Raw genomic sequence first — 14,872 nt, 5'->3', positions numbered from 1 at the left:
GCTGTCACTTGTTTAATATTATTTATAATTGCCTTACATCTGTAAAAAATCTTGAACTCAAAACTTTTTTGTATGTACTAGCACTTTACCTATGGCATTGCTCACAGCAAGTTACAGATTTAATAAAAACAGAGGTGTTGTGCCAATTTGTATTATTGGTGTAATGTATTTGCTTCATGGGTTCTTTGCTTAAGAATTCATAAAACTTGGTTTATTAGCAAAAGGTTTAACAATCACACTACTCATTACCTGTTCAACTATTTTAGTTGCGATCAGTAATCAAGTGTCCCCTGATTAAAGGGGGCACCATCCAAAATCTTTTCAAGTGCCCCCTTGTTTTTTTTTGAGGGCACTGAAGCACAAATTATACAAATGCCCCCTGGCTAAAAGGGGGGGGGGTACTAAAACCGGCAAATTAAATAAATTAACATTTAGACATAAAATCAAATTAAAATTTAGTTGCTGGGGGTGATGATGCACTCCAATCCCTCCGGTGCCCACCTCTCACGGAAGGCCGCGAGCGTACCGGTGGATACCGCGTGCTCCATCTCCAGGGACACTCTGGTTCGGATGTAACCGCGGAAGAGAAGCAGGCAGTCGGGCTGAACGACCCCTTCGACCGCTCTCTGCTTGGACCTGTTAATGGCCACCTTGGTCGGGCCCAGGAGCAGTCCTAAGAGGAGGCCCTCCAACCTGCCCGCTCCCCTCCGCACAGGGTGCCCAAAGATCAGGAGCGTGGGACTGAAGTGCAGGCAAAAATCGAGGAGCAAACCCTTCAATTAATGGAAGAGGAGCTGCAACCTCACACACTGTACATAGACATGGAACACAGACTCTTCCTGACCGCAGAAATTCAGCCTGGGAGTCAGTGAACCAACTTAAAAATGTATTGCACGGAACTGCCCCATGCAACACCCTCCAGGACAAGTGGCCAATAAATAAAGGGAAGACTTCCGCATAGAAAGCACTCCAATAGGGACCTCCACCTCCTCCGGTGCGCCATTCAACAGTTCTACAAACTTGTGAGCATCTTCACAGACGTGTATGCTGCAATTAGGGACATTGATTTATCAGCATTGGGTTCATGGTGATCTAAAGGCACTAGGAAGGGGAATCATGTTCTGTTAATACTGGGATGGGATTTCAGTGTACTATAAATGAGATTTCATATTCTGGGAACACTTGAATAAGAGTCCCAGGGACACTGTTGGGGGGGACGGGGGTGGGGTCGGATTCTGGAAACTCAGAAGCAAATCCTGGGATATGGAATTAGTAGGCAAGGGGTCCTGGGATCTGGGTGATCTGAAGATCCTGGGATCAAGTATACTGAGAATGTGAATCGACGAGTTTCTGAACAATGAAAGGATGTTCTAGTATCTGGGAGTTGGGGGGAGCAAGACTTGAAGGGGATACTCCTGGAGTCCAACACGACTGGTTAGGGGGTTTGGGAAATAGTAGAGGGGCCAGGGTCTGACAGTACTGGGAGGAGATGAGTCTAACAGCTTTCTGGGGGGGAGATCCCAAAAAGAATGGGACCCAAACTGTCCTTGGCTACATTTGAACCATCAGGTTGCACCAGTCCATCACATTCCTGTTCATCAGCCTCTTTCCCTAATCATTCTTTTTGATCTGTCAGGCAATCCCCACCCACCACTTTCCCTGTCAGCAGTCAGTTTGTGTAAAGCACTTTACAGTTTATTAATGAGTTTGCTGATTTATAGTCTTTTGAGCATTACTTTCTATATATGGAAATAAAAGTGACCTCATAAAATACTCTAGAGTTCATTGTTCACGCTGTTTCCAAGCTTTTAATCTTAAAAACATACCCTTAACCCCTACATATAATTGAGAAGAAAAAGACTTTTTAACTGAATTTTCAATTAAAATAAAGAAGGGGATTGATTGCCATGATTGAGATGGACAGAACTCAAACAGGAGGAATCCAGTAATTCCAACTGATCGTCCAGGTGCATTTAACTCATTCAGAAAAACACGCCAAGATCCCCTCAATCTATCGACTGAGAACAATGCAGACTCGATAAACAGTGTTTGTTTCGTTTTGTGTCAACAAGCAAACCACAGGTGCTATTAATTATAGATGTGTTAATCTAATATGTTCATAATAGAAAAGGAGTCCTTGTTAATATTTTAAATGAGAGACTTGCCTAGATTTGAGAGTTCAGTCTCCAGTTTTTGATAAATATTTTAGAAAAAGCAAAGAAAATCACAAACCCTCACACGATGAGGGGGTCACACCTTTTACTTCAAGTTAGAAACCTGCATGCTGGTAAAATCTGAAAACTCCCTCCAACTATTTTGGGATAAAAAGTATCAAGTTGAAGCAAGGTTTTTGAGAAAGGGTGAGGGTTTGAAGGAAAAACTTTAAGGAATGCATTAAAAGACATTAAAATCAATTCTAAGTTACATAGGGCTAGACTTTCTCTAAAGCCCCCCACACTGTTGGATTGCCGGCCAAAAAGACTACTAAGATTCTTCAAATAATGCTGGCGAAAAATTGCATAAAAAAGAGAAAAAATACCGCCTGGTGTGAAAATGGATCTTACACGTAAATTCTCGGCGGTTAAACGCGATCCTTGGCAAAATGGGCGGTTCCTAACCTGAATGGGTGGTAAGTACTCAAATTTTGACCGAGGCTGCGGTTGGGCCTCGGGAGGGGGGGAAAAAAATCAAAAATATTTTTTCAATGAAACAAAAAATAAAAATTTATAAAACATTCTCAAGACCCTTTTTAACTTAATTGTCGTGAAAGAATTTTAAAATAATGATAAAAAAAAACCCTTTAACTTACCTTTCTTTGCAGGGTACTTACCTACCACCCTGTTCCGGCAGCTTTTTGTGTGCAGTTTTTTTCAACCTTACCTACGGGTCACCGTTGAGGCAAAACTTGGACCGTGGCGGTTTTCTCGGCGGTGCACGTGGGGTGTCCGCTCCCCAGCGGTATTTTGAAAATGTCGGCGGCAGAACTCTTTTAAAAAATGAAGTGGAAACTTTCGCTGGGTGGTTTTCCGACAAAAAAGAGCTGTACCGCCGAGAAAACCGCCGAAAATGAAGAGGAAAGTCTAGCCAGTATTTACAGCACAGAAACAGGCCATTCGGCCCAACAGGTCCATGCCTGTTTATGCTCCACATGAGCCTCCTCCCACCCTTCTTCATCTAACCCCATCAACATATCCTTCCATTCCTTTCTCTCTCATGTGTTTATCTAGCTTCCCCTTAAATGCAACTATGCTATTCACCTCAACTATTCCGAGTTCCACATTCTAACCATTCTCTGGGAAAAAAAAGTTTCTCCTGAATTCCCTCACTGGATTTATTAGTGATCTTATATTTATGGCCCCTTGTTCTAGTCTCACCAGCAAGTGGAAATATCCTTTCCACGTCTGCCCGACCAAACTATTTTATAATCTTAAAAACCAGGTCCACCCTCAGTCTTCTCTTTTCTAGAGAAAGGAGCCTCAGCCTTTTCATTCCTTCCTGATAGGTACAACCTCTCAGTTCTAGTAAATCTTTTTTGCACCTTCTCCAGTGCCTCTATATCCTTTTTATAATATGGAGATCAGAACTGTGCACAGTACTATAAGTGTGGTCTAACCAAGGTTCTATACAAGTTGAACATAACTTCTCTTGTTTTCAATTCTATCCCTCTAGAAATGAACCCCAGTGCTTTGTTTGCTTTTCTTATAGCCTAATTAACCTGCATCGCTACTTTTGGTGATTTGTGTATTTGTAGCCACAGATCCCTATAGTAGTCTACCCCATTTACATATTTATTTTCCAAGGGATATGTGGCCTCCTTATTCTTCCTACCAAAATGTACCACCTCACACTTATCTATATTGAAGTTCATTTGCCATTTACACTCCCATTCTACAAGTTTATGAACATATTTCTATATTTTGTTGCAGTCCTTCTCTGTATTAACTACACCTCCAAATTTGGTGTCATCTGCAAATTTTGAAATTGTACTTCCAATTCCCGAGTCCAAATCGTTTATATAAATGCTGAATAACAAATGGTCCCAGCACCAATCCCTGTGGAACACTACTTCCCACCTTTTGCCAGTCTGAGTAACTATCTTTAACTCAGACTCTGTTTTCTGTTTTGTAGCCAGCTTTCTATCCATTCTGTTACTTGTTCCCTAACTCCACATGATCTGACCTTAGTCATGAGTCTACTATGTGGTGCCTTATCAAAGGACTTTTGAAAATCCAAATATATTGCATTACCCTTATCTACCCTTTCGATTACTTCTTCAAAGAATTCAATAAGATTGGTCAAACATGACCTTCCCTCTTGAAATCCATGTTAACTACTCATTTATATTTTCAGTTTTGAAATGTTTTTCTATTACATCTTTGAGTAAGGATTCCATTATCTTTCCTATCATTGATGTTAAGCTAATTAGCCTATAATTTCCTGGACTTGTTCTATTTCCTTTTTTAAATGTAGGAATCATATTAGCTGTCTGTCAATCCTCTGGCATTATTCCCTTTTCTAATATATGTAACAATGCCTCTGCGATCTCTTCCCTAACTTCTTTTAATATGTGCAGATGCAATCCATCCAGATAAAGGGTTTTATCTTCTCTAAGTTCAATTAGTTTATCAATTATCTTTCACCTTTCTATCTTAAATATCTTTATATCTTTTTTAATCTCTTCTTCTAATGTCAGGTCCACCATGTTAGTCTCCCTGGTAAATACCGAGGCAAAATAATTATTTCATATTTCTGCCATTTCGTTGTCATTACCTGTGAGTTTATCATGTGTATCCCTTAGTGGCCCTATCCCCAATGTTCCTGCTAAGCTGCATGCGCGGCTGAGCAGTCATCTGAAAGGTCCCACGTAGACCGCTCTCTGGCTTTTACGTTGTAGATATCGTGCATGCCCAAAAATATGAATGGGCTGCACATTGGGGGAGACAGGCCGCGAAGGAAGCCATTGCCTATCCCTATCCTGATTTTGCTTTTAGTATTCATGTTTCTGTAGAATACTTTACTATCTCTTTTTATGTTCCTTGATAATTTAATTTTGTCGTTTCTCTTTGTCTTCCTAAACATTTTTTTGTCTTCTTTCCTAACCTTTTTGTATACCATTTTGTCATCCTCTCCTTTGTTGTCTATGTACTTAATGTATGCCTTTTTTAGTTTTAATTTTTCCCTTATTCAGCCATGTTGTGCCATTACTGGCTAGTTTGTTTTTGGTTTTTAGTGGGATATATTTCTCCTCGACTCTATTGTCACTGTTTTATGTTTCCCACTGCTGTTCTATTTCTTTGATTGTCAGTAAATTTTTCCAGTTTATTTTCCCTAGTAATTCAATGGGATAATTGGTCCAGGGCACACAGGCATGATTCAGTCCCCACTTTAAAGTTATGCATTCTGTCTTGATTTTGAAGCCATACTTTGATTTTATATTACTGCTAGTTAAAAAGCAAAACCTATGGCAATTTGGGAAGCAGGGAAGTAGAATTCAGTGGAGCATAGAAATTTCTCTGCAGTATGGGCTGAGGAGCTGGAGATGCAAAATTGAGACAAGACAGCTCCACCATTTGCAAAAGGGTGTAATTATAGCATGACAAGTTTATATCATAACTGTGAACATAGGAATTTATAACAGGAAAAGTTTGTTAATTGTACTAAGTGGTGTATAAGAATTGAGTGTTAATTGTATGCAGGAGGTGAGATTTAATTGGGGAATCTTGCTCTCATATAAAAATAGGAGTAGGCTGGGGAAGAGTTGCAAGCTTATCTAAGGGATGCACAGTATGTAATATGTGTCTGTTGTGTTCATATTCAATTTGTTTGTTGCAGGACACTAGACAGGCATTAGGACCCTGTGGGAGCTATTCACACACTGCTGGTTTTGGGACACCATTTTGGGAGTTGCTATAAAGGACACAGTTAGTTACATTGGGGTCAAGTTTCGGCCTGAGTTGCTCCTATTTTTTTGGAGAAACTAGTTTAGAATGGAGTATCTTAGAAATTGCAATTCTCGGCCTTTAGTTTGCTCCAGTTCTAGTCAGTTAGAACAGTTTCATTTTAGAACAGGTTTTTTTTTCAAAAGGGGGCGTGTCCGGCCACTTACGCCTGTTTTACAAGTTTAGGCAGTAAAAACTTATTCCAAACTAACTTAGAATGGAGTAAGTGTAGATTTTTGTACGCTCAGAAAAACTTTGCCTATACTTAGAAATCAGGTGTAGGGAACGAAAGATGGGGAGGGGTGGAGGGGGGTTTACAAACATTAACACTTCACTTTTACAAATAAAGTGCCATCATCAATAATAAATGATAAATAAATCAATAAATAAACCAATAAATCAATCCAAATAAATTAATAAATTAAAAATTTTAAAAAATTAAAAATCACTCAATAAATAAAAAAATATTTCTACTCACCTACAGCAGCACCAGGGAGAAGGGGCGGGGGGGGGGGGAGAGAAGAAGAAGATGGGGGGAGAGAGAGGAAAAGATGGGGTGGGTGGAGAGAAGAAGATAGGGGGGAGAGAAGAAGATGGGGGGGGAGAGAAGAAGATGTGGGGAGAGAGAGGAAAAGATGGGGTGGGTGGAGAGAAGAAGATGGGGGGGAGAGAAGAAGATGGGGGGGAAGAGAAGAAGATGGGGGAGAGAGAGAAGAAGATGGGGGGGAAGAGAAGAAGATGGGGGGGTGGAGAGAAGAAGATGGGGGAGGCCGGGCGGGCAGGCCCTGCCGCTGAGGTAAGATGCGCCGGCCACTCAGCCCAGGATAGGGGCGATGTCCCTTTGGCCTGGGATAGGGTCGTCGCCCCGGAGACAGGACACGCTGGAAGGGCCGGAAGCTACTGAGCACGCATGCAGTCTCCACTGCGCACGCGCACAGCTGCCGGCACTGTTTTCGGTGCAGGGCTGTAGCTCTGCCCCCAGCAGCTCCTGCTGCGTAGCGCCGAGGTGGAAATGGGCCTACAGCTAGTGGAGAATCGCGAGGTAAGTATTCGGCGCAATTTTTGTTCTATAAATTAGGCAGGCCGCTCCGATGTGCGCCGTTCTTGCGGGCATATGAAACTTGAGCCCTTTACTTCTGTTGCAGTTAGTCTGTTTATTTACATACACAACGGTGTCTATGTGAATAAAGGCTTGTAAGCAACTAAAGACTACTACTGTATCCTTCACCACCTGGCTATCTGACTTTTACAAAGTTGATGCAAAAGTATGACAAAACATAAATAACAGGAATTAAGTTTTGTGCACTCAGATGCACTATACACTATAAATACACTATAAATAGAAAGATTGAGTTGACAGTGCAAGAGCAGTGTTCTTCTGTATAAAGATAGTTATTCAACAAATTTCTACCCACATAGGTTTATCAGTCCCCCAGATTTACCAGGAAATAAAACATGTCCTCTTGGGAAAGAAACCTACGTCCTTACCAGGTCTGGCCTATATGTCAATCCAATCCCACACCAATGTGGTTGACTCTTAACTGCCCTCTAAAGTGGCTTAGCAAGCCATACAGTTATATTAAATGTTCTCAGAGCAACTAGGGACAGACAATAAATGCTGGCCTTGCCAGTGACATCCACATCTCAAGAATGATTTTTTTTCTAAGAAGAACTGTGTTCTTTGTCAATACTATCCGACCTATACAATATCATTAGAGACTTCAGGTGTATAGAAAATGCCATAATTCTACAAATATAAACCAATTTACAATTGATTAATCATACTTCTAAGGTCTGTCAATTTCTGCTCTTTTTATATCTCCATCTGCTGTCCCCCAGCTGGGAAGGTAGAAAGGTTTGAAAATTCTCCATGGCTGCTGACAAGGTGGTGAGTTGAGCCAACACAAAGCATGCTGAGGGATAACGTAGCATAAATATCAGGTGAGACTTGGAAATTAAGTTCCTAGTGTGAGAGTCCCTCAGTTTATAGCTAGAAGTCCTGAACTGCATTTAACACTCCACTGAATTCCCACATCATAATTTGACCCTACAGCAAGTGAAACTATGCTGGAAAACCATAGTTCTCACAGCATGGAAATACATGGAGGGCTGGTCTGCGAGCGACATTTAATCAACGTGCTCAAAGCAATTTTCAAAGCAGCTCAGCAACTCCAGCTCAGTGGTCAACAAAAAATAGAAGAGTGTGTAAGGTACAACGGTCAAGGTATTACTTCCGCCAAGGTACAAAAACGATTAAACTACTTAGGCTTAAAAATGCAATCTTGTATTTGGTGAAGATGCAAGTAGATTTTCTAGCAGTCAATTAAAATATTTGCAATGAAGACTAGTAAAAGGTAAGGAGATTGTAGTGAAAGGAAAAAGAGAAACTGTATTCAGAATAAGTAGGTATGAGAAACATGTATTGAGAGTTGGTACACATTTATCAAGTGAACATGAAGGTTACTTTTTATTTCCCACATAGGCATTGTTGAGTTTATTAGTTATGAAATTAGTGCAGTACCAGTATTCTATTACATTCTAGTCTGAACTGCCTTATTGTTTTAAATTACCATATGCTGGAAACCATGTAGACAAGCTCCTGTCTCACTCTATTATAAAGGTTAGTTCAAATATGAATGGCAATATAGGGAACAGTGAATAACAGATTGTGCATTTTCAGTTCAAGTTCCAATAACTTGTACTTCATTTTACACAAATAATTAATTTGAACAGTCTTAATTAAAAAAATATCTTTCAATGCAATTTTTGTACAATTCCTGGATTAACAAAGATTATTTAAATTTTGAAATGGATTTGTGCTCCTGATCACCATCAATCTTGTGACTCCTGATGGAGGATGTGCGTGTGTGGACATTGGGTGAGGACACGATTGGGATACAATAACCCTTCTCTCCCCATGTTTAAATATCCTGCTGACACTCAAGGCTCACATATAAAGAATGGTGACTTAGGGGAGGTGTCAGGAAGGTAGCCAGAGCTGTTGGAATCATCTAGCAGCAGAGTCAGCGCCTTCAGGAGAGGAGAGGAGAGGGGAAAATTAAAGGGGGGAAAAAGAATTTTAAAACTTTCTTCAGGTTTGAACCCAGTCTGTGTCTGCATGCAGACATGGGAAGCCATTAGCGCATAAAAATACAGCACATGCTAATCTGCAAAATGACTATTTTACCTGTGTAAGTACGTTTCAGACCAGCTTTTAATCCCTGTGGTGGTTCATTGGTAAACTTTATCGACATTTGCAGTAGAGTAATAGGGAAGTGCCTGTGGACCTCAGTTGTCATCCACAGTCGGAATGAGTCCTGAATAGTCTCAGTTTCTGTAATTGTGTCCATCAGTTCATCCATGAAATCCAGTCCTAGGTGGCAATTCTGCAGTAACGCCCAACCTCCCTAAAAATGAACCCCAAAGCCAATTAAATTCATTGCAAATGAATTTAAAAACCAATAAAAAGCAGGTATTATTTAAAAGTGGGAATATGGAGTAATTTACTCTTCACCTTATGTGAGTTTTGTATGTTTTTACGCTAATGTCCCACAGTTGTCTCTCTGTCTGATTTTTCCACTTCACTTTATTGATTAGTCCCTGGCTTCCATTTGGCAACTCTCTTCAGTAAATTGCCGAGATAGGAGCTTATCCAGTAAAAGAACATAAGAATTAGGAGCTGGATTCGGCTATTTGGCCCATCAAACCTGCTCCACCATTCAACAAGATCATAGATCTTCTACCTCAACTCCACCTTCCCGCACTATCCCCATATCCCTTAATTCCCTTAGTTCCCAACAATTTATCAACCTCTGTTTTGAACATACACAACGACTGACCATCCACAGCTCTTTGGGGTAGAGAATGCCAAAAATTCACAACCCTTTGAGTGAAGAAATTTCTCCTCATCTCAGTCCTAAATGGCTGACCCCTTATTCCGAGACTATGACCCTAGTCAGAGGAAACATTTTCTCAGCATTAACCCTTTCAAGCACCTTAAGAATTTTATATGTTTCTATTAGATCACCTCTCATTCTTCTAAACTCTAGGGAATAGAGGCCTAGTCTACTCAGTCTCTCCTCAGAAGGCAATCCCTTCATCCCAGGAACCAGTCTAGTGAACCATCGTTGCATTCCCTCTAAGGCAAGTATGTCTTTCCTTGGGTAAGGAGACCAGAACTATACACAGTACTCCAAGGTGTGGCCTCACCAATGCCCTGTATAATTGTAGTAAGACTTCTTTACCCTTATACTCTAATCCCTTTGTCATCATCATCATAGACAGTCCCTCAAAATCGAGGAAGACTTGCTTCTACTCTAAAAGTGAGTTCTCAGGTGACTCAGTACAGTCCAATACGGGAATTACAGTCTCTGTCACATGTGGGACAGACAGTGGTTGAAGGAAAGGGTGGATGGGGAGTCTGGTTTGCCGCACACGCTTTCCATTGTCTGCGCTTGGTTTCTGCCTGCTCTCGGTGACGAGACTCGAGGTGCTCAACGCCCTTCCCGGATGTTCTTCCTCCACTTAGGGTGGTCTTGGGCCAGGGATTCCCAGGTGCCGGTGGGGATGTTGCACTTTATCAAGGAGGCTTTGAGGGTATCCTTGAAACATTTCCTCTGTCCACCTGGGCTCGCTTGCCGTGTAGGAGTTCTGAGTAGCTTTGGGAATCTCGTGTCGGGCATGCGGACAATGTGGCCCGTCCAACGGAGCTGATCAAGTGTGGTCAGTGCTTCGATGCCGGGGACGTTGGCTCGAGCGAGAACACTGGCATTGGTGCATTTATCCTCCCAGTGGATTTGCAGGATCTTGTGGAGGCAGCGCTGGTGGTACTTCTCCAGCGCTTTGAGGTGTCCACTGTATATGGTCCATGTCTCTGAGCCATATAGGAGGGTGGGTATCACTACTGCCCTGTAGATCATAAGCTTGGTGCCAGATTTGAGGTCCTGGTCTTCAAACACTCTCTTCCTCAGGTGACCGAAGGCTGCGTTGGCATACTGGAGGTGGTGTAGGACCTCGTCACCGATGTCTGCTCTTGCTGACAGTAGCCTCCCGAGGTATGGAAAATGGTCCACTTGACCAAGGCCGCGCCGTGGATATTGATGACCTGGGGCCGTGCTGTGTGGTGGGGTCAGGTTAGTGGAGGACCTTTGTTTTACGGATGTTTAGTGTAAGGCCCATGCTTTCGTACATCTCGGTGAAGATGTTGACGACGGCTTGGAGTTCAGCCTCTGAATGTGAGCAGATGCAAGCGTCATCCGCTTACTGTAGTTTGAATACAGAGGATGGGTCGACCTTCGAACTAGCCTGCAGGCGACAAAGGTTGAACAGGTTCCCATTGGTTCTATAGTTTAGTTCCACTCCAGTGGGAAGTTTGTTGAGAGTGAGATGGAGCATTGCAGCGAGGAAGATCGAGAAGAGAATTGGCGCAATGACGCAGCCCTGCTTGACCCCGGTCTGGACGTGGATTGGGTCTGTGGTAGATCCGTTGGTCAGGATCACAGCTTGCATATTGTCGTGGAGCAGGCGGAGGATGAATACAAACTTTTGGGGGGCAGCCGAAATGGAGGAGGATGCTCCGTAGTCACTCACGGTTGACAGTGTTAAAGGCCTTTGTGAGATCAAAGAAGGCCATGTACAAAGAAGGCCATGTACGAGACTCTGCCTTCAACACAAGTGTCCTCAACTCCATCCCGCAGCATGCTATCCGCCACCATCTCAGCAAAACCCCAGCCCTGCACAAGGTAGAAAAGGCCATCCGTCAGCTCAAGAACAACAAGGCATCAGGAGCAGATGGAAACCCCACTGAGGCACTAAAGTATGGTGGAGAAGCACTATTGGCACGAATGATGACCTCATCTCTCTTATCTGGAAGCAGGAGAGCATGCCGGGAGATCTCAGAGATGCAGTAATCATGACCATCTTCAAGAAAGGGGACAAGCCTGACTGCAGCAACTACAGAGGAATCTCCCTGCTGTCGGCCACTGGGAAAGTCATCGCATGAATCCTACTCAACCGTCTTCTCCCTGTGGCTGAAGCGCTCCTTCCAGAGTCACAATGCGGATTCCACCCACTAAGGGGTACAACGGACATGATCTTCACCGCGCGACAACTATAAGAGAAATGCAGGGAACAGCACTAACACTTGTACATGGCCTTCTTTGACCTCACAAAGGCATTTGAATCCCTTTGTAACAAAAGCTAACATGCCATTTGCTTTCCTAACTGCTTGCTGTACCTGCATGTTAACTTTCTGTGATTCATGTACAAGGACACCCAGGTCCCTCTGAATGTAAACATTTCCCAGTCTCTCACCATTCAAAAAATATTCTGCTTTTTTGTTTTTCCTAGTAAAAGTTGACAACTTCACACTTCCCCACATTGTATTCCATTTGCCATGTCCTGGCTCAGTTAACCTGTCCATATCTGTCTGCAGCCTCTCTGCGTCGTCCTCACAGCTTACTTTCCCACCTAACTTTGTACCATCCAGGCGAGAGAGAGCGAGTGCGAGAGGGAGCAAGCATGAGAGAATGAGAGTATATCTCATGTTGATGTTTTAATGTGCTATAGCACTACGCAGACACAGAAGGTGGTTTAGATCTCCATAACTGATAGATTCTTCTCAAGACCCTTATACTATAAAACTGCAAGGTCTCAGAGAAAAGTGTTAACTGAACTGAATCTCCAATTTAAAGGGAACATAGATAAATGTACTATCTTTGACCACTAAAATCCCAGTTTCTGTAAGGAACAGGTTTTTACATAAATTGGTCACTGATAATCCTCTTACGCTTGACATGGTCTGTTGCAGCAATCTGCGTGCATGTGTCTCTTGGCCCTGACCCATGGATACATAGCGAGTCTCAATTTTCAGTCTCTTGCCGAGGACAGTGATGCGGTCTGTAGGATCGGAACCCATGGAGAGGAAACAGATAAGAGGGGTCCTGGGGTCAGATTCCGCCCAGCTCTTTTCAAGATCCAGAATAACACCTTCCGCATACTTCTCACCCATAGAATCGATGATATATTTACGGGCCTAGGTGTATAAAAATAATTATTGGAGCTTTTGATTGTAAAAGGCAAATATTTTGTACCTATTTTGTGAATATATCTGGCATTAAATATTCATTAAAAATTCAAAGTTATAGCGAAGTGATAACATTTCTGTAGTTCTGACTGTATCTGAATACAAAATCAATGGAGTTATGAGACAATCACCATGTTAAACTGTTGACTCTCTGGGTAAATGCAGCACCTGATGTGACACTGAGCCATACAGAGAAACAAGGTCATTCTATGCACAATTATTGGAGGTCAGTCAAGGAGGCAGCGAGGTCACTAACTTTAAGAAAGTTACACCTATAATTGCTGTCAGTTTGGCTCAGTTGGTAGCATTTTCACCCTTGCCTCTGAATCAGAAGGATGTGGTTCAAGCCCCATTCTGCATAATCTAGGCTTCTCCGTTTGCCTACATAATAACAACGAGTGAACTTCAAAAGCAATCCATTGGACGTGATTCGTTCTTTCAAATTGGAGAAATGGGTAATCAACAGTTCTTTTACTTACAGAATATATGATGTTTTAAGAATGGCATCACAGGAGGGGCAGCGTGCAATTCCTGCAAGATGTGCAAGTTTCAAGTAGCAGATGTTAACATGGACAAACACATGTGCAGGAATTGTCTCCATCTGAGATTATTTCAGTTTATGATCTCAGAAGCTGAGGTGGTGTTGGAGACAATTCAACATATCAGGGAAGGAGAAACGTTTCTAGAGCAAGCGTTTCAGAGGCAGTCACCCCACTAAGAGACAGCGAGCTGGTAGTGGTAGAGGAAGAAGTGGTGAATCATGTCAGGACAGCAAGGAGGGATAGGCTAGAACATGAACATCCAAAGCAAATGATCCTCTCCAACCAGTTTGAAGCACTGGCTTCCTGGGGGAGGATGAGAGCAGGTCTATCAAATGGATTTCAATGGGATCAAACAATATAAAATGGCTCAGGTGGGGACACATTGGCAATTCAGTTAGGCATGTAGTAGTAATAGGAGATTGGTAGTGCCATGATAAAGTGCAAGTATTGCAATGCTCAGAGTTTGGGAAATAAACTGGGTGAGTTAGAAGTGATTATGTCACAGGAAAAATAAATTTAATAGCACTAACAGAAACTTGGTTGCATACTAGGCAGAAGTGAAAAATAAACATAATTGTGTTAGAATGTTTTCGGAGAGTCAGAATAGGTAACAAAGGAAAAGAGTGGCAATATTGGTGAAGGAGCAAATGTATGGTGTAGAGAGGACTGATATACACAAAAAAAGAGGTTCAGACTGAGTCAGTATTGTTAGAGATTGAAGAAAATAAAGGGATTGTTATATTAGTAGGGCTGTACTGCAGACTCTCTAATTGTGAGAGGGAAATAGAAAATGAAATATGTCGACAGATCAGGAAGATGAGTAGGAATAACAAAATTATTGTTCCAGGAGATTTTAATTACTCACTCATTGATTGGGATAGGGAGGGAGTAAACAGATAAAAGGGAATAGAATTCCTAAAATATATGCGGGACTCCTTCCTCGAGCAGTATGCCCGTATGCCTACAAGGGGAGAAGCATTGCTAGATCTAGTTACGAGCAATAAAATAGATCCCTTAGATGTGTTAAATGTGGATGAGCATCTCGGGAGTCGTGACCATAATATGATATGGTTTAAGGTTCAAATAGAAAGGGAAAAGGTTAGTACAACGTTAGAAAGGTGAGCTTACTGAGGTAGAATGACAAACAGGCACACGGAACTGTAAATTAACAATGGGTTATTTTTTAAAAGGAGATGCAAAGTTGTACAATAAATATATACCAGTGAAATAGGATAGTTCAAGCTTCAGAATGCTATGGATAAATAAAGATATCGGAAACAATCTAAAACTGAAGATGAGTTTTATAG

General features: G+C 42.0%; 1 protein-coding gene across 1 annotated transcript in view; it reads right to left on the bottom strand.

The window, feature by feature from the left end:
• Window positions 1–14,872, bottom strand: part of LOC139278184 (dynein axonemal heavy chain 5-like) — a 382,562-nt gene that overhangs the window by 33,607 nt on the left and 334,083 nt on the right. Inside the window, exons 73-74 of the mRNA XM_070896837.1 lie at window positions 12,727–12,972; window positions 9,127–9,346 (exon numbers count right to left, since the gene is read on the bottom strand). Of these exons, the coding sequence (XP_070752938.1) occupies window positions 9,127–9,346; window positions 12,727–12,972 (466 nt within the window). The remainder of the gene's footprint in view (window positions 1–9,126; window positions 9,347–12,726; window positions 12,973–14,872) is intronic.

Source organism: Pristiophorus japonicus, chromosome 13 (genome assembly GCF_044704955.1).
Source record: "Pristiophorus japonicus isolate sPriJap1 chromosome 13, sPriJap1.hap1, whole genome shotgun sequence".
NCBI lineage: Eukaryota > Metazoa > Chordata > Chondrichthyes > Pristiophoridae > Pristiophorus > Pristiophorus japonicus.
This window is presented reverse-complemented; position numbering and strand designations above follow the sequence as displayed.